Source organism: Mustela erminea, chromosome 5, assembly GCF_009829155.1.
Source record: "Mustela erminea isolate mMusErm1 chromosome 5, mMusErm1.Pri, whole genome shotgun sequence".
Taxonomy (NCBI): Eukaryota; Metazoa; Chordata; class Mammalia; order Carnivora; family Mustelidae; genus Mustela; species Mustela erminea.
In genome coordinates, this window is record NC_045618.1 from 109,124,023 (window position 1) to 109,149,234 (window position 25,212).

General features: G+C 35.2%; 1 protein-coding gene across 1 annotated transcript in view; it reads left to right on the forward strand.

Annotated features, from left to right (window-relative positions):
- Positions 1-25,212, forward strand: part of HIF1A (hypoxia inducible factor 1 subunit alpha) — a 41,590-nt gene that overhangs the window by 13,574 nt on the left and 2,804 nt on the right. Inside the window, exons 2-12 of the mRNA XM_032344413.1 lie at positions 6,799-6,989; positions 7,365-7,510; positions 7,595-7,679; positions 10,910-11,022; positions 11,606-11,808; positions 16,245-16,351; positions 17,996-18,143; positions 19,921-20,141; positions 20,784-21,070; positions 22,325-22,447; positions 22,546-22,970. Coding sequence (XP_032200304.1) covers positions 6,799-6,989; positions 7,365-7,510; positions 7,595-7,679; positions 10,910-11,022; positions 11,606-11,808; positions 16,245-16,351; positions 17,996-18,143; positions 19,921-20,141; positions 20,784-21,070; positions 22,325-22,447; positions 22,546-22,970 — 2,049 coding nt within the window. The remainder of the gene's footprint in view (positions 1-6,798; positions 6,990-7,364; positions 7,511-7,594; positions 7,680-10,909; positions 11,023-11,605; positions 11,809-16,244; positions 16,352-17,995; positions 18,144-19,920; positions 20,142-20,783; positions 21,071-22,324; positions 22,448-22,545; positions 22,971-25,212) is intronic.

The following is a 25,212-nucleotide window of genomic DNA, read 5'->3' on the forward strand; positions in this document are numbered from 1 at the left end:
AGCTGAACTTAGGTACATCTCTATTAAGAACACAAAGATGAAGGGTGCCTGGGTGGCTCATTGAGTTAAGCATCTGCCTTGGACTTAGGTCATGGACCTGGGATCAAACCTGATTCTCTCTTCCTCTGCCCTTCTTCCCCGCTTGTGCTTGCTCACTTTCTCTCAAATGAATAAATAAAATCTATTTTAAAAATAATATTTATAATAAAAATACAAAGATGAATGAGGCAGTTTTCTGCCTCCAAGAAGCATTAAGGATTTTAGAGGAAGATAAATACAGCTGACCCTTGAACAGTGCAGGTGGTTAGGGGCACTGACTCTCTGCATAGTCAAAAATCCATGGATAAGTTTTGATTCCTCCCCCCCAAATGTAACTACAAATAGCTCTCCTCAAAAAACTTAACTACAAATTAAAGCCTTCCTGGTAACTATTAACACATATTTTGTGTATGTTTTATATACTGTATTCTTACTATACAGTAAGCTAGAGAAAAGAAAATGGTTTAAGAAAACCTAAAGAAAATAACATTTACAGTACTGTATTGTATTTGTCAAAAAATTCCATGTGTAAGTGGACCCACACATTTCAAATCTCTGTTGTTCAAGGGTCATGTTTATACAGCAGAATAACCAGAATGGTGAGATCTAGGGGAGAGGAACAGTTTTAGAAGACAGGAGAAATAAAGTAATGCTGGGGTTGAATGCTGGAAGTTTCTCACATAAATAAATATAGCAAGCTGCTTATTGAGAAGGTTACCTCAGGCAGAGAAAGACTAAGCCAGAAATAATGAAATATTATGCTTTTGATAACTGCAGTGTGGCCAAAGAACATAGGAAATAATGAGAAGAAGAGATGGACCGGGAACTAGCTAAGGGAGGGTTTCCATAGAAAATAGATTTTGTCATGTGTACATTTGATGGGACGTAAAGGAAGGCATAACACCAGATTTCTTATTTTGGAATGATGATTGTGGTAGTAATTTGAGGGGATCCAGATGTAGAGCAAATGAAAGACCAACAACAGTGAGCTGAGATGTTTGAATAGGTCCTCTGTACAAATTAACGTCTGGTGGCAGTATTGAGGTAGATTGAATTATTATCCTCTGATTCTCTTCCCTTAGTAGTTGGCAGTATCCATTAAAGGATACTATTGTATTGCTTTGAAGTGCTGGTGGACAGTGGAGCAGAGCATTGCCATTATAGGTGCTTTCTAGTTAGATTCCAGGAAAGATCTTGTCCATGAGTCCCTCTGAATGGCTTGTAAGTCCTAAATTCCAAAGCCAACCCCCATACATACCCTCCTTTATGTCTTTGGAGATGTGAAGTAGACGACGAATTTTGGAACTTTATAATGCCTGGCTGTATGTATACTTATTAATTAGAATGAGTTTCGGAGAGGCAGTGTAATATACTGTAAACAGCATAGTTTCTAAGCGAAATTGCTTGAGTTTGAATATAGGGTCTACCATTTATTTAACTCTGTAAACTTGGGTAAGTTATTTAACCAGGTTCCTTATCTGTAACATAGTGATAATAATACAAAAGTAAGTTAATTGATGAGAAATGTTTAGAATACCACTGTGTACATAGTAAGTACCTTTGACTTTGGATTTAAAGCTGCAGGCCAAAATGCCAACTGAAGAACACGGAAATTTCCTCTGGCCTGAAACTTTAAGAAGAGCAGGGCAATTAAAACAGTGAGATGTACAATTTTCACCTATCAGCTTGACAGAAATTAAAAAGATAAAGAAGATCTATAATATATATTACTGCAGAGTGCATGGGGAAATAAACACATTCATCAATTAGCAGAAACAAAAATGGGCACAGACCTTTTTATAAAGATAACTATAAATGCCACATCCTTTAGATCATGGAATTTAACTTTAGAAGGTTTGTACTGTAATAGAAATACTGACAAAAGGAGTGGAAAACAACAGTTTCAAAGCAAGAAAGAGTTTTTAAAGCAGCAAATAAAGTTGAGAGATTTGAAAAAAAAAATGTAGACATTATTAGAAAGAGGATGGATCAACTGTTAATGCTTTGAATGTTTGGCTCTAACTTCAGTTCTTTTTTTCTTCTTTCTTTCTTTTTTTTTTTTTTTCTTTTTTTTTTTTTTTCTTTTTTTTTTTATGGTAAGTATTTATTTGAGAGAGAGCATGCTAGCAGGGGAGGAACAGAGGAGGAAGGACAAGCCCTCAGTGCAGAGCAGACATGGGGCTGGATTGCACAACCCCATAACCCCGAGATCATGACCTGTGCTAAGATCAAGAGTTAGACACCTAACCGACTGAGCCATCCAGGCACCCCTAACTTCAGTTCTTAAAGTCCCGTATATTTACAATCAGGAATGCTAACAGGCTTTTCTTGTGTAATTAGGCAACACAGATGAATTAAAATGTCTGCAATTTTGTGTTCTTGTTAATTTAAAGAATACTAAGCATTCTCTGTAAAATGGCTGTTGGTGTTCAACTTTGTATACAAGAAGCTTCTTGACAGTGCATCTGGATTATTTTCCTAAATATATTTCCTATACAAAAAAATTTCAAGACACATTTGTTAGCTTGTCTAGTACTGTATATTAAATAATAATAAAATAATAAGTGTGTGAAAACTACTTTACTCAAACAGTAGTCCCAGAACAATCATAGAAATGCGTAAGCACACTGTTCAAAAGATAGAATTTTTACTGTAACCTTAACTGATTTCTGCTATGATTAGCAGATGTGAAATAGCACTTTATGCAGATATGTCAGTGCAGAACTTCACTTGACCTATACTTAATAAAAACAACGAAGATGGAATTGATAATTTAGAGAAATACAATGACTTATTTACATGCAGAAAATCTGCCTATTTTCTTCTGGTCTACAAAACTTACTGGGCAAGTAAGTATAGGATTCATCTGTATGGAACCTACATGCTGTGGTCTACCAGAAATTTCTTGTTCAATATTGTAATTCTGTGGGGTATGACCTGATAAAAAGAGCCTTCCTCTGAGTAGACAAGAAGCTGGGCAGTTCAGATGCTGAAACTCTTAAGAACTTTGGAAGTTACAGCTTTAAGCTAAGCAATGTTTTAAGAGCTCCCATAGTCACATGTGAAGAACATCAGATAAATTTCTATATTAAATATTTTTTATAGGTCCCCTGATTGCTTTATGTCTAGATAGATTATGTAATAGAGGACATACTCATTTTTCATCACCTTCATCTAATTTAGGTTTATCAATTCTTTTTTTTTTAATTTAAAATTTTTTTTTAATTTTTTAATTAAAATTTTTTTTAATTTTTTATTTTTTATAAACATATATTTTTATCCCCAGGGGTACAGGTCTGTGAATCGCCAGGTTTACACACTTCACAGCACTCACCAAAGCACATACCCTCTTCTCCCACCCCACCCCCCTTCTCCCAACCCCCCTCCCCCCAGCAACCCTCAGTTTGTTTTGTGAGATTAAGAGTCACTTATAATTTGTCTCCCTCCCAATCCCGTCTTGTTTCATTGATTCTTCTCCTACCCACTTAAGCCCCCATGTTGTATCACCACTTCCTCATATCAGGGAGATCATATGATAGTTGTCTTTCTCTGCTTGACTTATTTCACTAAGCATGATACGCTCTAGTTCCATCCATGTTGTCGCAAATGGCAAGATTTCATTTCTTTTGATGGCTGCATAGTATTCCATTGTGTATATATACCACATCTTCTTTATCCACTCATCTGTTGATGGACATCTAGGTTCTTTCCGTAGTTTGGCTATTGTGGACATTGCTGCTATAAACATTCGGGTGCACGTATCCCTTTGGATCACTACGTTTGTATCTTTAGGGTAAATACCCAGTAGTGCAATTGCTGGGTCATAGGGCAGTTCTATTTTCAACATTTTGAGGAACCTCCATGCTGTTTTCCAGAGTGGTTGCACCAGCTTGCACTCCCACCAACAGTGTAGGTTTCCCCTTTCTCCACATCCTCGCCAGCATCTGTCATTTCCTGACTTGTTCATTTTAGCCATTCTGACTGGTGTGAGGTGATATCTCATTGTGGTTTTGATTTGTATTTCTCTGATGCCGAGTGATATGGAGCACTTAGGTTTATCAATTCTTGAAGTATCATATTACCTGTTTTATCGAGGCTTATTTCTCTTCCAGAATTCTGGTTCTTGCTCAAATTTTTCTTCTCCCAGTCTTCACTGCTTAAGTATATTATGCTTTAGATGTTTTATCCAGGCTCAAATTTCTTATGAATTTGTCTTATAAATTTAGTTGCCACATCTTTAACAATTATTATCTTTAAAGTTGTGGACAGTACAATTATTTCTAAAGGTATGGAGATAATCACCATGGTGAGCTAAATCAGATATCCTTTAAAAGCATAAGCAGGTAGTAAAAGGATTTAAATTTTTTACCAAGTGTTTCATTTGGGTAGTCATTTGTTGGTCACTTAAATTTGGTTGAGTAATTAAGAGAAGGCAAGTAAGTATGATGATAGTTCTTGATTAATCAAATTCTGATCAACTAGAGTAATTGTGACATTTAAACTTATATTCAGGTTTATCGTGAGATCATTGGTCATCACACTTTTTTAGTGGTTTTACTTGAACCAGATGGGAATCATTGTACTACCATCCCTTCCTCTCACCTGCCAATTCAGAGGAGAAAAAAGTGAGGATGTTAGAGCTAATGGGGGGTGGGGGGTGGGGGGAAACAACTGGATCTTTCCCCCCATACTTGGGAACTCTGGTATATGTATAAAATAGATTTCAAAACCTTTATTATTGTACATTTTGTTTCTAAGTTCACATCTAAAGCATTAACTTAAAGTTAATGAGAACAACGAGGCATTTCTAGTGCACATAAAAATTGAAGTTGCAGGCTGTTGACATTGTTACATTTTCATGGTGGCCTCAGTCTAATTTATTTTCATGGATTTTAAAAATTACACAGCATTAAGAAAATCCTCATTTCCATAGATCACTAGTTGTAAGTAGTAATAGTTTTTTTTTAAGATTTTATTTATTTGACAGAGATCACAAGTAGGCAGAGAGACAGGCAGAGAGAGGAGGAAGCAGGAAGCAGGCTCCCTGCTGAGATGAGGGGCTCGATCCCAGGACCCTGGGATCATGACCTGAGCTGAAGACAGAGGCTTTAACCCACTGAGCCACCCAGACACCCAAGTAGTAATAGTTTTTAACAGCTCACCTTAAATCTCAAGGTACTCACGTTAAATTGCTCTAGGTGCTTGAATTGAATAATTTGTATCAAAGTTCAGTTAAAATAGTAATATTCACATTCCTTATTATATAAAAGTTAGATAAAGGACACAAACATAAGTGCTAAAACTTACATTATCACTAGTGTATAATACAACTGTTATCCACTTGTTATACAACTGAGTAGGAGCATGTGCTGAGAACCCTGCCTGTTTTGTTTTGTTCTGTTTTGAGAATATTGCTTCTATGACTGAATCTTGCAGTTTTGCAGATGATTTGAAGGGAGGAGAGATGTGAGGTAGATAGATATAATTATGCTTTATTCATAGGCTGTAAGGAAGATTAAGTGAAATAATGCTGGCAGAGTCCTTACCATACCACTTGCTAAGTGCTCAGTAAATGGTAATGGCTATTTTCAACATTTAATAAATAATCGACTTAACAGAATTAGGTTGAGGGTCCTAGGAGAGCAGCTGAGTATTTGAGGTAGAAACAGCATTCTTGCTTAAGATTAAAAAACCGTGGAAGAGTAAACAAAGATTTAGGAGTAAAGGAAACTGTGTTCAAGTCCTGTCTGCTACATAATGGCTGTTTTTAACTACTATATAATCTCTGTAAGAAGGGATAATATTTAAACCTATTTACAATTTATGAGAAAACTAGTTACCTTGTACCAGGTAGCATTTGACACATAGTAGGTTTTAATAGACAATAGCTATTAAAGAAGAACCAAAGGACAGAACCAGGTTTAGCCTTGTTTACCTCCAACCTGGGTCAGGAGGAGTAGATGTTGGAGGAAAATGTCTCTGCTTGGTGTGACTTAGGAAAATCTTTCTGATTTTATTCTTGGAAGAGTTCCCTAAAGATATGTCATTGTTTTGACACCTTTATTAATCTTTATTAACTGTTTCTATCAATTACTGTTGTGCCACATCTTTTTTTCATCTATACTCCTGCCTTTATTTGGTACCTATTTTGCCAGTAATAGATGAGGGGCTGCTAAGGGAAGAAGCAAGCTGAAAATGGTAACTTATTATAGTGACTAGTATAAATATCTATAGCTTACAGTCAGTATTGCTCATGTAGGGTAGAGGATAGGAAAATGTTGGAGTCAAGAGAAACTTGAGTCAAAACCTGCTTAACAACTTCCTGTTCTCAAGTTAATATATACAACTTTAGTTTCTCTAGACTTAGTGGTGATTTTTTTTATATTGAGACTACTTCAGAATGGCTGTGAGGGTACATACAGCCTTAGAGGCGTAGGCTGCTTTTAAGATTTTGGCTAAAACAAAAGCATCCTCTCCAATTTGATATTCCAGGGAGGAAATACCTGTTCGGAAAGGTTTAAAGCTTCATCTTAGACTTCTTGTGAGAGTTCCCTATGTCTTCAGTAATCTGAAATTTGTATAGCTGTATTTTACATTCTTATACATTCATTTAATAGACAACTCTCTATATAGTTTGATTTACATGGCATCTTTAAGTTGTTCTGTGAAAAGCAGAAAAATGTAAAGTTAGTGTTATCCAGACAAAGGCAAACTAACATAAATTTTCTCTTTCTTTCCTCCTCCTCTTTTGTTAAATAGGATAAGTTCTGAACGTCGAAAAGAAAAGTCTAGAGATGCAGCTAGATCTCGGCGAAGTAAAGAGTCTGAAGTGTTTTATGAGCTTGCTCATCAGTTGCCACTCCCCCATAATGTGAGCTCTCATCTTGATAAGGCTTCTGTTATGAGGCTCACCATCAGCTATTTGCGTGTAAGGAAACTTCTGGATGCTGGTGAGTTGTTTTACAAAAGTGTAATAGTCCTAAAAATTAGAAATTAGAAGTAATTAGAAGATGGTCATAACTCAGTCCTTCTTCAATGTGATTTTTATTACCTGCTTTTAAAGCTTCAGTAAGGAATTTTTAAGATACTGGCCTTTTTCCCCTCTTCTCTTGCCCTACCGTCCTATCTGTCCTCCTTTTAATAACATGACCTTTTCTCTTTTCAGTGGTTTGCTTGCTGTTTTACATTAAATAATCATTAAAACAGCTGGCAAATCTAATTATAATTTTTAAATAAAGTATCAGATATTTATAAAAATGTCTAAATGTTATCATTTAAGTATAACTTTTAAGTTAATTATTTTTCTTTTCTTGTGCTCCTCTTAGGTGATTTAGATATTGAAGATGAAATGAAAGCACAGATGAATTGCTTTTATTTGAAAGCCCTGGATGGTTTTGTTATGGTACTCACAGATGATGGTGACATGATTTACATTTCGGATAATGTGAACAAATACATGGGATTGACTCAGGTAAAATACCCACATATTAAGAGCTCTTCTTTATGTTTTTTATGATTTTATGATATAGATCTAATTTTCTTAATGTGTTTACAGTTTGAACTAACTGGACACAGTGTGTTTGATTTTACTCATCCATGTGACCATGAGGAAATGAGAGAAATGCTTACACACAGAAATGGTAAGAAGAGAAGTCTGTTGTTTGATTTAATATGACAGGTAGTTTTACTATACTGTTACTAATATTTCACTTTTGCTGTTGTATTAACCTAAGGCTCAAAACATCATTTCATGTTTAATAAAATGTTGCTCTGTTTTCTGTGAAATCTACATTATTCTGTTATCTAGAAATTTCATAAAAACACCTAAAATTTTTTTTAAAGCCCACCTAATTCCATAAATAATTATATAGATATAATACCACATAAAAGAAAATGGAAAAGTAAATAAAAAATCAGGCCCTTCAAAGAAGTCAATTTATAACCTACAATTTTTAAGCCAGGGGAAGTCATAATCAAATAATAAGATTTTAGATAGTGATTACACTTTTGGTACCAGTGTGTGTTCAGGGATTCTAAAGGACAAAGATAAAGAAAAGAGAAAATTCACCAGATTTCAGGAGCCTAACTTGCTTATTTGACCTCAGGATGTTCATAATTATTTAAGACTATGTAGTAGAATTACCAAGTATTAACTATGGATGCCCCATGTTAGTAACAATAAAAAAGATCCGCAAAGGCCTCTTAACTCTTAGGAATGAATTGTTAAAAATAAGTCTAAGATTTTTGGGAAGTACCTCTTGAATTAAAAAAACTTGATAACTAAAGAAAGTCTCTTCACACCTGTGCTGTCTTAAACAAAGTGTACCAATAATTTATAAAGTTACCATGATGAAAAGTTGTCATTATTCTCTGTAGCTCTCCAATTTAAGTGGATGTTTGTTTGCTTCTGTATTAAACAAACTCAAGTTCATAGCACTTTTTGAATATTTTTATGGTTTTCTTTTTTATCTCATTTCATTTTGATAATAGTTAACCTCTATTGAGAGATTACTATGTCAGAACACTGTTCTCTGCCTACTGTATGCTTTAATTTCTTTTTTCCTCATAACACCCTGTGAAGTTACTATTTCTATTTTACTGAGGAAACTGAGGCACAGAGTTATTAAGTAACTTACCCAAGATTACTTGGTTAGTAAATAGCATAGCAGAATGAAGATTAAGCTCAGGTAGATGAGCTTGAGTTTACACTCATTAGTACTCTGGAGATCTTTCATGTTCACCAACTCTCACTACATGCTCTGGCCACTTTTGACCTTGCCAGTCGCAGCTCTCTTCTGCTTTTTAATTTCATACTTTGTGTTTCCTGTGAACTTGGAAAGCAAATGTATAATTTTTAGAATTTTGTATAAAGGAAGAGTAAATACACTTCACACAGGGGCCTAAATAGGCTGTCAGTTTAGTTTAATATAGGACTTCTAGTGTTTAGAGTGAGGTTTGTACTGGCTATTCAGTGCTTCCTTGGGGCTAGACTATGAATGGATGGATATTATGAAATTTTGTTTGGATTTGGTAATTACGTTAATGCATTATTCTAAATCAAACACATTATTACATAATGTAGTAATAATAACAACAGAGAATTTACAAAGAAATCTCTGCTGGCACCACAACCACAACCCAGCTGTGTACCCCCACTGAGACGAGTATGGTTCTCATGGCATCTTTTTAAAATCCATTCTCAAATGCTTCTAGGGAGGGCAAATTTAATCCTTATTTAAGTAAACCCAAATAATTTGTATTAGCACCAAGACCACCCCCTTGCCAAGTTCCATTAGCATAGAATTAGAACTCTTCTTCCCCAAGAGTCCTGCCATTTCTAGCTAATCAAACCTAAATTTAAACTAACACATTTGTTTCTTTTTGGGCACCTGGGTGGATCAGTCAGTTAGTATCTGCCTCAGCTCAGGTCATGATCCTGGGGTTCTGGGATGAGCCCCGCATCAAGCTTCCTGCTCAGCGGGGAGCCTGCTTCTACCTTTCCTCCTGCCTGCCGTTCCCCCTGCTTGTGCGCACGCTCTCTCTCTATCTCTCTCTGTCAGATACATTAAAAAAATCTTTAAAGAAAAAAAAATTGTGTTTCTTTTCTACTTGGCACTTTTCTTTTAATATGCTAGCCTTAAGGGGCGCCTGGGTGGCTCAGTGGGTTAAGCCACTACCTTCAGCTCAGGTCATGATCTCAGGGTCCTGGGATCGAGTCCCGCGTCGGGCTCTCTGCTCAGCAGGGGTCCTGCTTTCCTTTCTCTCTCTCTGCCTGCCTCTCTGCCTGCTTGTGATCTCTCTCTGTCAAATAAATAAATAAAATCTTTAAAAAAAAAAAAAATGCTAGCCTTAAAATCTCCAGATCTTTTTTCTTTTTAATTTTCTCTTCTACCTACCTACTTCCATCAGTTTTCAGGTTGTTACAGATTCTAGCTCTTAGTGTCTTTTGTCATCCTTTTCACTTCCGCTACTGCTCAGCCCCTGATTACCATCATTGTATTTCATTTCTAATACATCTTTTATATTGCTTCTAGATTAATGTATCTTAAGTTCCTGATTGTGTTTCCCATCTCAGAATTTTTTAGAAGCTCCATGTTGTATATTTAAGGCTGAATTCCTCATTAAGCCATTCAGAGCCCTAATCTTCCCTTTCTCTTTCATTACTCTTCTGCTTATACTTCATATTGCAGTAGCCTGAACTATCTACTGTTCCCCAAACATGTGTTCTTCATTCCGTACCTCTGTGCTTTTCATTTTTTCCTTTCACCATTTCTTGGTTCTATGAGGATTGGAATGGGAGTGAATAAACCTGATTTTATTTCACTCTAATTTTGCTTTGAAAAGTCATTTTAGTATTTTATTCTGTTTTGTTTTTTCCTCTAGTAACAAAAGTAGAAATAATGTCATGCCTGCTTTACAGGAAGATTTAAAAAATCAAAAATGTAAAAAAATAAAAAATATAAAAATGCTATTTGCTTTGAAAAGAAAGTTGCTATTTTAAAAGTTTTGTAAATAGAGTGTTCAAAGGTTTGGAGAAGTTTGTTGAAGTTCTTATTCTGGAGTGGGCCTGTAAACTGATAGCACATTTATAAGGCAAATTTATACCACATTTATAGTACTTTGTAATTTTGCCAACTTCACTGGCTTGGATGTGAAATGATTAACTGTTAGATGAAACCGGGGAATCATTAGAGTTGTCACCCCCGGTCATTGATTGAAGCATGTTAGATCCCTTGTACGTGTTGGAGTGTGAATTGCTATTCATGCTGAGACTTCCAATTGAAAATAGCACCTAGGTTCTACTCTTACTGTGACAGATTTAAATATTTAATTATGTTTTTAAATTTTATTTCATGCTTTCATTCATTAGGCCTTGTGAAAAAGGGTAAAGAGAAAAATACACAGCGAAGCTTTTTTCTCAGAATGAAGTGTACCCTAACTAGCCGGGGGAGAACTATGAACATAAAGTCAGCAACTTGGAAGGTAAGTAAAAATGATTTGTAAGTGGTAATACACATCTCAATACTGCCAATACTTAAGATAGCATTAGAACTGTGAGGGAAAACTTAGAGTTGTTCATTGACATTTGCAGAGTTACCATCCAAAACTAGGAATTTTTCAGTTTGAGGCATGAACTTAAATTATGTGATTGCCACACTTGTGTACCAAGCTAACTTCATCATTTGGCTTTGCTGCCCTCTGAATATTTGAATTTTGATAGAACTTAATTTTCTGTTTATTGTTGTTACGTTTCTTTGCTCAGTGTTGAAACAGTCATCAAAACAAGAAATAACAAAATAATAAATAGCCACTATGACCAGATGAATGAAAAATTAGCCCAGATTTGTCTGGAAGAAATTTTTTAAAGAGTAATTTATGGTACCTGAGTCATGAGTGGTGTTACAGGGGAAACATTTATTGATTTCAAAGATACGGTTAATCTACTAATGCCAATAAGTTTTAGCAAAGCTTCCTTGCTATGTTACACTTGAACTGCTTATCTCTGCGTTTTTTAATAGCATTTTTATATTTTTTTAAAGAACTACTTTGTTTTCTTTGTACACAGGTACTTCACTGCACAGGCCATATTCATGTCTACGATACTAATAGTAACCAATCCCAGTGTGGGTATAAGAAACCACCTATGACGTGCTTGGTGCTCATTTGTGAACCCATTCCTCATCCATCAAATATTGAAATTCCTTTAGATAGCAAGACTTTTCTCAGTCGTCACAGTCTGGATATGAAATTTTCTTATTGTGATGAAAGGTAAATGATATATAAGATGTAATTTGAAATTTTAATTAGTCCCTGGCATTTTTTTTTTACTGTTCACTATAATAAAGATTGTATGGTTCCTTCCACTAAGTTGAATAGAGTGATACATTGTAGAAATCAGTAGTATTGCATTAACTTTATAGATTAATTCAGCCACATTTAAGTATGTACTACGAATACTTTACCAAGGTGTTTTCCAGAAATCACAGTGTTTGTCTTTTTCCTTTCTAATGTATTCAAAAAGAAAATAAATGTATTTCAAAGACATAATGTGTAATTTGAGGAAGAATAGATCATGGCTATGGACTAGAGAGGAAAGTGTTTTATCATTTCACCCTACATATTGCCCATGATTTCTATTGCCATTTCCCAAATTTATGTCCATTACTACTTTTAATTGCCAATTTGATATTTTTATCTTGATATTCTTCTGTATTAATAAACTGAGTATTTCTATGACCAAACTATACCACCGTTCCTTCAAACAACAACTTTAAAAAATTGCTTTTCCTTTTAAAATGCTAGCATGCTTAGTATACCACTGTAGACACACAACTGCAAAAATCTGGAATTTATCCTTAACTTTTATTTTCATTATATGTACTCAGTTCTTGTCTAAATCTTACAGATTTACTATGTTACATATATCTCTTGATCCATTCCCTCCTTCCCACCCTTACTCTACTGCCACTGAATTCTTCAGCTCATTATTACAACCTTTGGCTCAAATTTTTGCCATAATCTCCTAAGCTGTCTCTCTGCCAGTGGATGTAGGTAGGTCTTTTAATCTCTCATTCACATTCTCAAAAAATGGACTTCCTAATGTAAAAATTAGATCCGGTCATATTACAGTTGAAAATGCCTCAGTTGCTTCCCTTTGTCTTTACACAGAACAAACTTTGGTTTATAACATTTAGAGGAGGACAGGAGATTTTTCTTTATCAAAAGATATGGGCTGAAGAGCCGAAAGAAAAATAGACCTCCACAATAAAACCGAAACTTATTAGCATGACCAACAAAGATATTTATGACCTGACCCCAGCCCAGTTGTCTAAATTACTCAAGAAAAGAGGTGATTCCTCTGGTGTGGCCCCCCTACATCCTACAGCTGGAGATCACCACATGCTGACTCCCTGTCTTAGTGCCTTTACACACATTTTCCCATTCTGCACTAAAGTTTTCTTCAGTTCCTAACACATATTACCTTTCAAGAGCCATCTACTCCTCTGTGGAGCTTTCCTTTTTTCTTCAAGAAACTATACTATTCTTTGTGCATACATCTGTTACAACATTTTTTCTACTTTTAACAATTATTTGCTTGCTTGTCCCATTTTCAGTGTAAGACTGTAACACAGTAGCTGGAGGCATAGATTCCATAGCCAGGCTACTAAATCCTGACTTTGCTGCCTGTATCCAGATGATCTTGGGCATATTAGTTTTTCTTTTTGAGCATCAGTTTCTTCATCTTTTGGTAGGGTCAACTTAAAGGCTGTATGAGAAAACAAATTTTAAGAACTTAGTCATAAAGTATAGTAATCCCCCCTCCCCACTGGACAAGGAAATGTGACAGAACTCTGGCTTTAAAATGACATAATCCTGGCTTCAGTCCTAGCTTGCAGCTCTGATACTTACAGTGGGGCCTTGGTATGTGAACTTAGCTATTTCAAATTTATGATCCTTGCCTGTTAAATAAGGGTAATATTTTGAAAGGCTGTTGCCAGGATTGAAGGAGTTTGTTGAGTGTCTTATACATATAGTGAATGCTTTTTTACCACTGGTGTCAGCTATCAGAAAAATGAAGATAGAAAAGCTAGTAAGTATTTTATGGCATTTATTACCATTATTCATGTGACTATATGATAGGACAGAGATACCCGTATCTTTTTGAGGAATTATTTTTTATTTTTTGAACTCAGTAGCAAAGTATAGAAGTAAATTGGGAAGAAATTCAAGTGGTAGAGCTAGAATGAGATCTGAGAAAAGGAGTGACATTTCTCTTTGGTTATATTAGAAAACTGGAAAATGATCATGACAGAGGAGTAAAGACTGCCTGCTTATAGATGAACCAAGTAAGGTTTTGAGTTTGACCAGGAGATTGTTTTCTGGTTAGAGCTCTTTTAGGAACTTCTCATATCTTAAACCTAAGAACTGAGAGCTAGAAAAATTTTTGCTCAGTTTTGAGAAAATCTAATATATCAAACTTCTGGCATTCAGAATCTCTCTCCCGAAACACTTAATATTTACTGTACTAATTTCCATATGTAGTCATTATGCACATTTATTTGAGTATCTGCAAGTTCATGGCAAAGTAGAAATGAAGAGCAATAGTTCTTACTCTCAGGACACTTAAAATGAATAATATGCTGCATAGTTGCTTTAGATCACAGGTTCTTAGTCCCTTAAGAACACTTTTTGATAAGATTTTTCTGGATCACTCCCCTTTCTGGTACAGAATATAAGCTATATAATATTCCAAAGTTAAATAAAATTGACTTTCTAGGAAAATATGCTGTTTATATTTTAACATCATATATCCCTCAGTGTTAGATACACCTTAACTCAGATTGAGAAGTACTGACTAGACACCTAATTAAACAAGAGATTCTTAATATGATAATACAAAGCCCTCATTAATCTGGTTACTTCTCTAGCCTCCTCTCTCCTCACCTGTCCCCCCCCCACCCCAACCACGAGTCTTTCTTGTTTATACACTCTCAAGCATTTTCTCATCTCCATCTTTGCTTCTGGTATGCCTTCCTGAAGTGGTTTTGCTCGCTCTGCTTCTCTCCTGTGTTCATCTTATTAAGTCTCCTATAAGAAATTGTCCCTCACTCCACTAGTTCTTCTTATGGATAAGGGTAGTTCCTCTGACTCCTGCAACAGCCGCATTTTTTCTACACGTACCACATTATTTCATAAGTAGTAATGGTAATTGTTATAGAAGATTAGCTACATGTTGAGTTTTGACCTTGTATTTTTACACCTAGAACAATGCCAGGCATACTTAGGTGTATAAAGATTTAAATAATGGAATTTTTTTTTTATTCAATGGGCATTTTATTTAAATAACCTGTAAAACCAATTAAAATTATTTTTAGAGTATAATTTAAAGAACTAGGACTTTTTTATAAGACAGTTCCTTTGTAACACTGCGACCTAGTGCAGATGTGTTTAGGGATATCCCTTTGTAAAGAAGTCTGGATTTTAGCTTGGTTTGGCTTAATTTGTTTTTTTACAAACCATTTTCTATTTACCTATTTTTATTTTGGAATAAATTATATGAGAGACCTTGCCTTAAAGTGTGACAACACAAAGAGTATTACTTTCTGTACGTTTCTTGGAAGGATATCGTCCATGTATGTTTTTCATACTTTTTTTGGACACAGTACCTTAAGTAACTTTTGTTTACACCTTGGTTAGAAAGTTCTTGAAATTCTAAAGTCTGAGAAATTGAAAACTTTAACTCCTGTTTTGCTCTCAGGAAAAATGCATATCATGCATTTCTGTTTAGTATGGTGCTAAGAAGACAGCATTCTCTTTCACATGAAATGCATTCCATTTCAGACTGGTTGTACAAAGTAATAAGATCTAATCTCTGTCCTAAAAGAGTTGCCCAGAAACCAAATGGGGTAACTGAATTAATTATTTTCTATTCCATTTTTAGTTTGATATCATTTTTTTATCTGAAATGAATTCCTATAATTTTGTATTGTTTAAAAAACCTAAGAGCATCTTCTAAAACCAACTAACATATAATTCTCAAGTTCCCATTTAGTTTAGATAGTCTTTGGTTAGTGATATTAAAATTCTGTAGTAAATATTGTTTCCACAAAGTGAAGCCTTGCCTAAGGGAACTATTACAGAATCTGGTTTTGTGGTAAACAAATGTTATGGATTTAATCTTATATTTCAAATTAAATGTCAGCGACTACACCTTTATAACTTTTATCATTTAATTTAGTACTACTTTCTATTTATGAATCCCCTTTTTACCAAACATAAGTACTGTAAAATGTGATGAAAATAGGGGGCACCTGGGTGATACAGTGGGTTGAGTGTCTAACCCTTGGTTTCTGCTCAGGTCATGACCTCGGAGGTATGGGATCTGGCCCCCACATCAGACTGTGTGCACGCTCTTTCTCTTTTTCTCTCTCTGAAATAAGTAAACCTTAAAAAAAAAAAAAAAAAAGGTAACAAGCTTGGGTGAATTGGGTGAAGGAGTTAAAAGGGTCAGGTAGCAGGATGAACCCAGAGGACTTACTGAAGTGCATGGTGCTGCATTTAGTTAACTGTACAGTAACTAAAGGTGAGATGTGAATTTATTCTAAGCCAAGAAAGATGCTCTTCATGCATATCAGTTACTTTGGAGAAGCAGAATTTTTACACTTAATTTCTTTTTTTCTCTTCTTACATTTTTTACTTAATAGAATTACTGAATTGATGGGATATGAGCCAGAAGAACTTTTGGGCCGCTCAATTTATGAATATTATCATGCTTTGGACTCTGACCATCTGACCAAAACTCATCATGATAGTAAGTATAGTGAAAGAACTACAGATATTCTAATTATTTAACTCTTGCAATCTCTTTACCGTTTAGCTATGTATCTAACTTTTTGGTTAAAATTAACCAGTCTTCCTAGACTAAAAACTGTTTTGTTTTTTTTAAGTTTGGGGATTGAACTCAAAAACCCGAGATTAAGACCTGAGCTGAGATCAAGAATCAGATGCTTAATCAGCTGAGCCACCCAGGCGCCTCTCCTAGACCAAATTTTTTTTTTTAAGGTTTTATTTATTTATTTGAAAAAGACTGCAAGAGAGTGCAGGAGCAAGGGGACTTAGGATGGGGGAGGCGAGAAGTAGGCTCCCTGCTCACAAGATACTGGCACCCAAGCTGAAGGCAGATGCTTAACCGACTGAGCCACTCAGGTGCCCCTTCTACACTAAATGTCTTAATAGAACTCTTCATAAGGGATTTTGACCATTAAGTCTATGTTTTGTGTTATAACCAGTACTAGTTAAGATTGAATCATTTAATGATATATAAAACTACGTTGGGGGGTGCCTGGGTGACTCAGTGGGTTAAAACCTCTGCCTTCGGCTCAGGTCATGATCCCAGGGTCCTGGGATTAAGCCCCACGTCGGGCTCACTGCTCCACAGAGAGGCCGCTTCCTCCTCTCTCCCTGCCTGCCTCTCTGCCTACTTGTGATCTCTGTCTGTCAAATAAATAAATAAAATCTTTAAAAAACAAAAACAAAAAGCAAAAAAACCCTACCTTGGTATTTTAAACACAAAGACTAAAAAAAGATCATAGAATGTTATAGCATCATTTTCAGAATTCATACAAGTATGCAAACCAGTTTGGCACATGGAAGGTACTCAAGAAAATAATTGTTCAGTGACTTAATGAATGTGAATGTGAATGTGATCAATGTCATGTACAAATGGTAACCAGTACCCTTGATATAAGATACAATTCTGTTTTACTCGTGAATGTTATTTAAAGATCCATAGTAAGTAAGACTTTGAAATCTCACTTGCCTGTTTAATCTATATCTAAACATGACTTCCCAATGTGATTGGGAATACCTGAATGTCACTGAGTTGGTATGATTAGCCTGGGACTGCAGAATGAGCCCAAGTTGGCAGTCAGGACCCCAATCCTCGTGATAATGTCATCATTACTATTTATCTAGTACTTTCTCCCAAATCAGTAAGAGGTTAAGATTGCCTAAATTGCCAGAAGATTTCAACATGGTATCAGTTGAGATCCAGGTATGCCAGCCCAGCTATTTTGAAGCATCGTTAATTCTCTGGAAACCTCAGTAGAAATACTGCAGTGCTACTTGCTTAAATCAAGATTATTCATTTTCTAGTCTTTCTGATACTTTCAACATGTAAGCCATTAAAGGAATTTTAGTCACTGCTGTCCCTCATTTCTGGCTTTCATTTTATTTAACATGAAGATTGGCAGGAAAGGAGTTTATTTGGGGGGTTAGAAAAATGAAATAGGTGTATCTTTGGCTATGCCAGAGCTTTTTCCTCTGTCAGTTTAAAAGGTTACAATTGATTCCATTAAAATAAACATCTCTCTTTCTTGAAATAATGACCAGCATTCAGCATCCATTCATTTGACTGAAAATTCAAAGTTACTTTTCCTTTCCTTTCCACTCCTAGTGTTCACTAAAGGACAAGTCACCACAGGACAGTACAGGATGCTTGCCAAAAGAGGTGGATATGTCTGGGTTGAAACTCAAGCAACTGTCATATATAACACTAAGAACTCTCAACCACAGTGCATTGTATGTGTAAATTATGTGGTGAGGTAAGCTTGCAAATTAAATACTTTGGGGAAGAAGTCATTACTTTTTTGGATAATCTGTTCTTTTATAGGAAGGAAAGATTATAAATGTTAACTGAATTTTATCTTCACATTTCTACCTAATTATGATTTTCAGTACTCTGACCTGAGCTATTCTACAGTGATTTTACTATTATCTGTAGCTATCTCTTCCCATCCTTTCGCTCCCATTTTTAATTAAAAAGGACCTTGAAAAAAAGCCCAGATCTCCTATTGGATTAGTTTGTTCTAGTTGTGTATCTATCAGCATATACTATCTCAAATAACTATGTTATTTTTGTAGAAGAATACTGGCCTTGGAATAGTTAGATTTGTGTCATAGTCATTATTAGCTCCATGACCTTGGGAAATTTTCATTTCTTTGGAAATTAACCATAAAGGAGAAATGATAATAACTTAACTCAGAAGGTTGTAATGAGGATTAGATGAAATCCTATATAAGGTGACTGTAAAAGGCTGTATAATGTGGCACATGGCTCTTGTATATTCATGAACTCTTCTTTTAGATGATTGGCTTGTGAATATTATGGATATCATAAGCCAGTCTTTCATTTGATCTACTTCAGGTGACTGCCCCCTTCTAGTCCATCTTCTGTATTACCACCATAGTGAGTTTACTTGCATGAATATCTGATCATCTCGTTTTCCTTAGAATGGTTTTATAAAGATCTTTTTATTACCCCCAAGATAAACCATGACTTACTTGCATAGCATCATTTCTTGTCATTTTCTATACTCCCATGCTTTCACAGTTTCTCTATTGTCTTTCTAAAACTGACCACCTCCCTTAGGAAGACTTTGGTCATTTGTTTTTATTTTTGCCACTTCTGACCCCATCCTTTAATGTTGCTGTTGTAGTTTTTTCATACTTTAACGTTTTAATATTAGTGCCAAAGAGTTCTCTTGTGGCTTTGCCATTATGTAAGAATCACCCACTTGGAATGTCCTTCTTTTCACCCTACCCCATCTGCCAAAAAAGCCTACTTGAGCCAGAGTTTCAGCTTGTTGGCTTCTCTGTGAAGCAGACTTTCTCTATGTTAGCATTTACCACTTTTTTAATTGTTTGAACATCTACTTCACATTGGGTTATAAACTTCTAAGGGCAAGAGTTAGGTATTTTAAACTTTGTATCCTTGGTTCATTTCACTTAGTGAACACTTAAATATTTGTTGATTAAAGGGACAATAAAATTCACATTTAAGCTAAACACAAAAATGGATCTATTCATCATCCCTTTTCAACTCTATCCTGCAAGTGTTATCACGATATCGTTTTCTTACCACCAAGGAAAATACAGCACATTCTTAGAAAGGCCTTGGGTGTTTATCTATCTTTATATTCTAGAACCATCCTTAGGTCATGCCTCATAAATCAGTCCCAAAGAGTTCTGTGCCAGTTCCATTCCATGTGAATCAGCCCAAAAATAGTGAAGATCTCTTTGTGCCCTTTATATACTTGACTATTAACATTTCTTTGTCACCATCACTCTTTCCAAAGGGATAGCTGAAGTTTCTTAATTGGTCAGTATTTGAACTATGTTCTATTTTTTTTAAGTGTTTATTTCATATTGGTGTTTTAAACCCTAAATGTGACCAAGTATGCAAGAAAAATTAGGATAAGGCATCTTAAAATGTTCCTTTTCATAAAGCAGAATTTTAAGAGAGAGGGTTATTTCAGAGACCATCCCCCCCATATTGTGTCAATGCTCCTTTAAGAATTACTAATCTCTCTCTTTTGACAGTGGTATTATTCAGCACGACTTGATTTTCTCCCTTCAACAAACAGAATGTGTCCTCAAACCAGTTGAATCTTCAGATATGAAAATGACTCAGCTATTCACCAAAGTTGAATCAGAAGATACAAGTAGTCTCTTTGATAAACTTAAGAAGGAACCTGATGCTTTAACTTTGCTGGCCCCAGCTGCTGGAGACACAATCATATCTTTAGATTTCGGCAGCAATGGTGGGTCTTTAGTTATTCTTCTGATTGACTAAAGACTGTCTGTTGCTATAAGCCCATTTTAACAGAATTTGGACATATTTTTGTTGGTATCATTTGGACATCATAGTCTTACATATTTTTCAAAGTATTTGTGTAAATATTTTTGCTCTTAACAATTTCTCAGCATTCCTGCTTCTGTCAACAGTGTTGGAAGTTGTGCTTCAAAGGGTTCTTGGTATTTCTTCTTCCCACTTTAATGTCTCTTAGTTACTCTATTTCTATATCCTATAGCCATATTTTTTCCACAATGTAGAAGTTATATTGCAGTAAGTGTAGTTCATTAAAAGATAAAAACCAGTCATAACATATCAAACATTGAAAATAAAAACTACTTTTCGAAGTTGGTGTAATTTTAATGAATATAAGGTATGAAAAGTTGGAATTGCAGGGCTCTTATGCCATAAGTATAATAGGAATTGTCAATAGTAGATTGGAAAGATAACTCAGACTTAATTAATACTTATTATATGTGTAAACTTCCTGGTTAAGGAAAATTTGGTAACATTTTTGAACGAATTAGACCTTTTGTAAAGGGGCATACATTTCTGTATATGTTGAAATCTAGGTATTCTTTAAATTGACTAATAACTTTTTTCCTTATAGACACAGAAACTGATGACCAACAATTTGAGGAAGTTCCATTGTATAATGATGTAATGCTTCCCTCATCCAGTGAAAAATTACAGAATATAAATTTGGCAATGTCTCCATTACCTCCTTCTGAAACTCCAAAGCCACTTCGAAGTAGTGCTGACCCTGCACTCAATCAAGAAGTTGTGTTAAAATTAGAGCCAAATCCAGAGTCACTGGAACTGTCTTTTACTATGCCTCAGATTCAGGATCAGCCAGCTAGTCCTTCTGATGGAAGCACTAGACAAAGTTCACCTGAGGTAGGTTCATGATAAAAGAAGAGGATAACTCACATTTTAATGTTCAGGAATGTATTTATAAAATGAGTATAAAAAGTCTTAAATTTAGACATCAACAGATAATTATGTGTGTCCCTATCATTACTCCAGGCCCATTGTTACTGCCCTTTGAGTTGGAGGATTGTCAAGTAGCAAAAGGCTTATTTTAGTGAAGCTTAAAAGGGAAAGGACCCTAAGCTATTTGCATAATTTAGCCCAATTTCCATCACTGTTCTGGATTAGCATAACATGAAAATACCATGTTCTTACACAGAGTGAATACCTAATAACTATTTTTTTATTCAAGTTCTGTCTTGGTAATAGTTTTTCTGTAAACACAGTGAAAATACTTCAGGGCTAGACTGAGGCCAAGACTAAAGATGTCACATAGAGCTCTGTTTCTAAATCTAGAATGATTCCATTTCAGAGCCTCTTAGGTTTAAAACTATGCTCAGGAGTAGGGTAACTCAGACTTGAATATTATGACCTGTAGGCATAAATAGGTCTTAGGAAGTGGTGAATAATTTTACATTAAATATTTATCAATTGAGACTGGCAGGCAAAGAGTAGGAGATTTGACAGCTCCCAGCCTTCTGGAGAATGTATTCTGTGCTGTGGTTGCTCTGCTTTACCCAGCATAAAAATCTATTTTCTTTTCTTTCTTTTTCTTTTTTTTTTTTTTTTTTAATCTAACAAAGATGTTAAAATGAAAGAAACAAAAGTTTATGCTTAGACTATATATTTACAGTTTTCTGGTTAGAATCCTTGCTCAGAACTCCTAAAATAGTACTGCATTCATTAAGGTGAAGGCAAGTATAGAACTTAAGTATCCACACCCAAAATACATGTGAGATTTTTAGGTACATCGATGGAAGTGTGGCTTCTCAGAACAAAGGAAGATTCCAGTGAGTGTATCCTACCTAATTACTGGCCAGTTAGGTACCATGTGGGAGTGAATTATAAGAGAGTTTTTTCTTCAGAAGAAACAGACAAATGTATCTTTTAGTCCTATTTTTATAAATGATGTTGTTACACAGTTAGAAATGTATATATTGGCAAAATTAGTTAAAAATGTAAGGTCAGAAGTTTAACTTCTCACTAGTTAGATAAAATGTGATGGAAGACACAGACTTTTTTGTGTATTCTCTGAGGTGTGATTTGAGAATTCTGACCACTAGCAAAATAATATGCATGTTTCCTCAGGGAAAAGTAAACACACTGAAATTCCTTTTACAGCCTAACAGTCCCAGTGAATATTGTTTTGATGTGGATAGTGATATGGTCAATGAATTTAAGCTGGAATTGGTGGAGAAACTTTTTGCTGAAGACACAGAAGCAAAGAATCCATTTTCCACCCAGGTACAGGAACATGTTTATTATATTTTCTATCAAAGTTTATTAATTTACAGTTTGAAGTGATTTTGGGTTTTACCTTGTGTTAACTTGTTGTTTTAAAGGACACTGATTTAGACCTGGAGATGTTAGCTCCTTATATCCCAATGGATGATGACTTCCAGTTACGTTCCTTCGATCAGCTGTCGCCACTGGAAAGCAGTTCTACAAGCCCTCAAAGTGCAAGCACAATTACAGTATTCCAGCTGACTCAAATGCAGGAACCTCCTGTTACCACTACCAGTACCACTGCTACCACTGATGAATTAAAAACAGTGACAAAAGATGGTATAGAAGACATTAAAATATTGATTGCATCCCCATCACCTACTCACGTACCTAAAGTAACTACTAGTACCACAACATCACCTTACAATGATACTGGAAGTCGGACAGCCTCACCAAACAGAGCAGGAAAAGGAGTCATAGAACAGACAGAAAAATCTCATCCAAGAAGCCCTAATGTGTTATCTGTCACTTTGAGTCAAAGGTATTTACACATAACATTCAAGTTACAGTTCTTTTATTATTTTTGAGAAGATATGTGTGGTGGTAACTTATTTCTAAACATAGCTAACTTTTGGAAAATATGCTTTAAGAACATTAAATTGACACACAAAATTCTGGTAAAACAAGCACTCAAAAAAATCTTTCTAAATTGTGTATTTTCTTAAAAATAATCACATCACCAATCCAAAATGTAGGAGTTAGAAAGGTCTTCCAGTACCTTTTTAAAATATAATGTAGCCAGTAAGTTCTTAACTGCAAAATTGGCCCAGTTTCTTATAGTTGTTTAAATCAGACTAGTTAACTATCCTCATTGTTTTTGTCTCTTTGAGTTATTTTAAAGCTTACCTGAATAAAAGACCTTCCAACTTAAGGGTATTTCCAATTCCCCATTTCAAATTGAGCCTGATAGTCTTCAGTCCTCAGTATTCAATACAGGTATTTACAAGCCTTCTTTTAAAATTTATGTGTAATTGCTTTTATTTTTCATGACATATTAATAGAACATTAGCTATATTATAGGTTAAATTAGTGTTTAAGAGCTATAACATGAATCTAAGCATGATTTATGATGTTGCTTTTATGGAGTTAGTTTGACCAAATACCTGTACACCACCCAAACTTTAATAATTTCTGTATATAATTTTTATAGTGGGATTTGATATTTCAAATTTGAGGCTGTACTCAAGAGGAAATAAGTTTTAGCTAGTCAGTGGGGCAGTATGAAGAAGAAAGAAACAATTCCTTTTCTACTGTGCCTTGACTGAACCAAATAACGATAGCAAGAAAAAAGCACTGCCATAACAAGAATTTATGGCTATTTTTCTCTTGCCCTTCATCACTATTTTGACACAGAATGCTAGGAGGAACCTTTTCCCAGAACTAGGAAAAGATCTTGGGGCTTTAGAATAACAAAAAAACTTTTTTTAATGTAATGTTTATATTACTTTATAAATTAGTATGTCACCAACTGACTTTAGACTGAGTTCCTTAAGGCAGTGACAGTATCTTAGACATTTGAGTGGTGCTAATACTTAGTACAGTATGTAACGTGTGGTACTTTTCAGTAAATGGTTATTAGATGGATGATGAATGAATATAGTTATAGAATTGGCAGTGACTTTGAACTTACAGTTTACTGTTGGCTACAGAGAACTATGGAATGTTCAGTTTTCTGAACAACTGTGTACCTGTCAAAAGCATAGTGTAACATCTAGTCACTTTAGTAGGTTTTTTTCACATTAGTTCCAAAATACTATATACTAAACACTTCTAAGAGATGAACTTACCTTGAAGAAATAGTCTTTCTCTTTACTGCTACTAAAATGGTATTTACATGACAGTAATACTTCATAAAGATAATGTATTTATATAGGAATTTTAAAACCTCCCTATCTATATAGTGAATTTTTTTTTTAAGATTTTATTTATTTATTTGCCAGAGACAGAGGGAGAGAGAGCGAGCGAGCGAGCACAGGCAGAGAGGCAGGCAGAGGCAGAGGGAGAAGCAGGCTCCCCGCCGAGCAAGGAGCCCGATGTGGGACTCGATCCCTGGATCCCGGGATCATGACCTGAGCTGAAGGCAGCCGCTTAACCAACTGAGCCACCCAGGCGTCCCTATATAGTGAATGTTTTATAAAAGACTTTTTAAAAAATAGAAACAAAACTGCATGTAGGAGAGCAATTTGAATAATGCTCATCCATACGGCATTCCTAACTATATGGAACAGAGCAAGGAGCCATTGTGATTGTGTATGGGTTGGGGGAAGGAGTTCTTGTAAAGACAAAACTTAACAGAATTCATGTGCCTGATGCATAAAATGATTCTTCACTATTTAATATTAAGTGCAGATAGTTCAGGTTTGATAACCACATCAATACTGAGGACAGAGTGGCTTAATGGGAAAGATTACTGGGAGAGAAGTGAGTATCAGTAGATCTAGAATGTACTTCCATATCTGCAGCTAACTAGGTAACTTGCTTAAGGTCCCATTGCTAACAAGCTTCAGGTCTCATTTATAAGATGGGTGTTATATACCTCCTTATCTTGGAGATGGGCATGATGCTAAAATGAACTAATGACATGCAATGTTCTATAAACAAAAACACTCTTCAAATGTGAAATTAATCTTGTATTCCTGTAGTCCAATAATACCTGTATTATACTGGGTGAAATGAAGAGTCAGTATTTCACTTTAACCTAGAAAAATATCAATTTAGTTTTG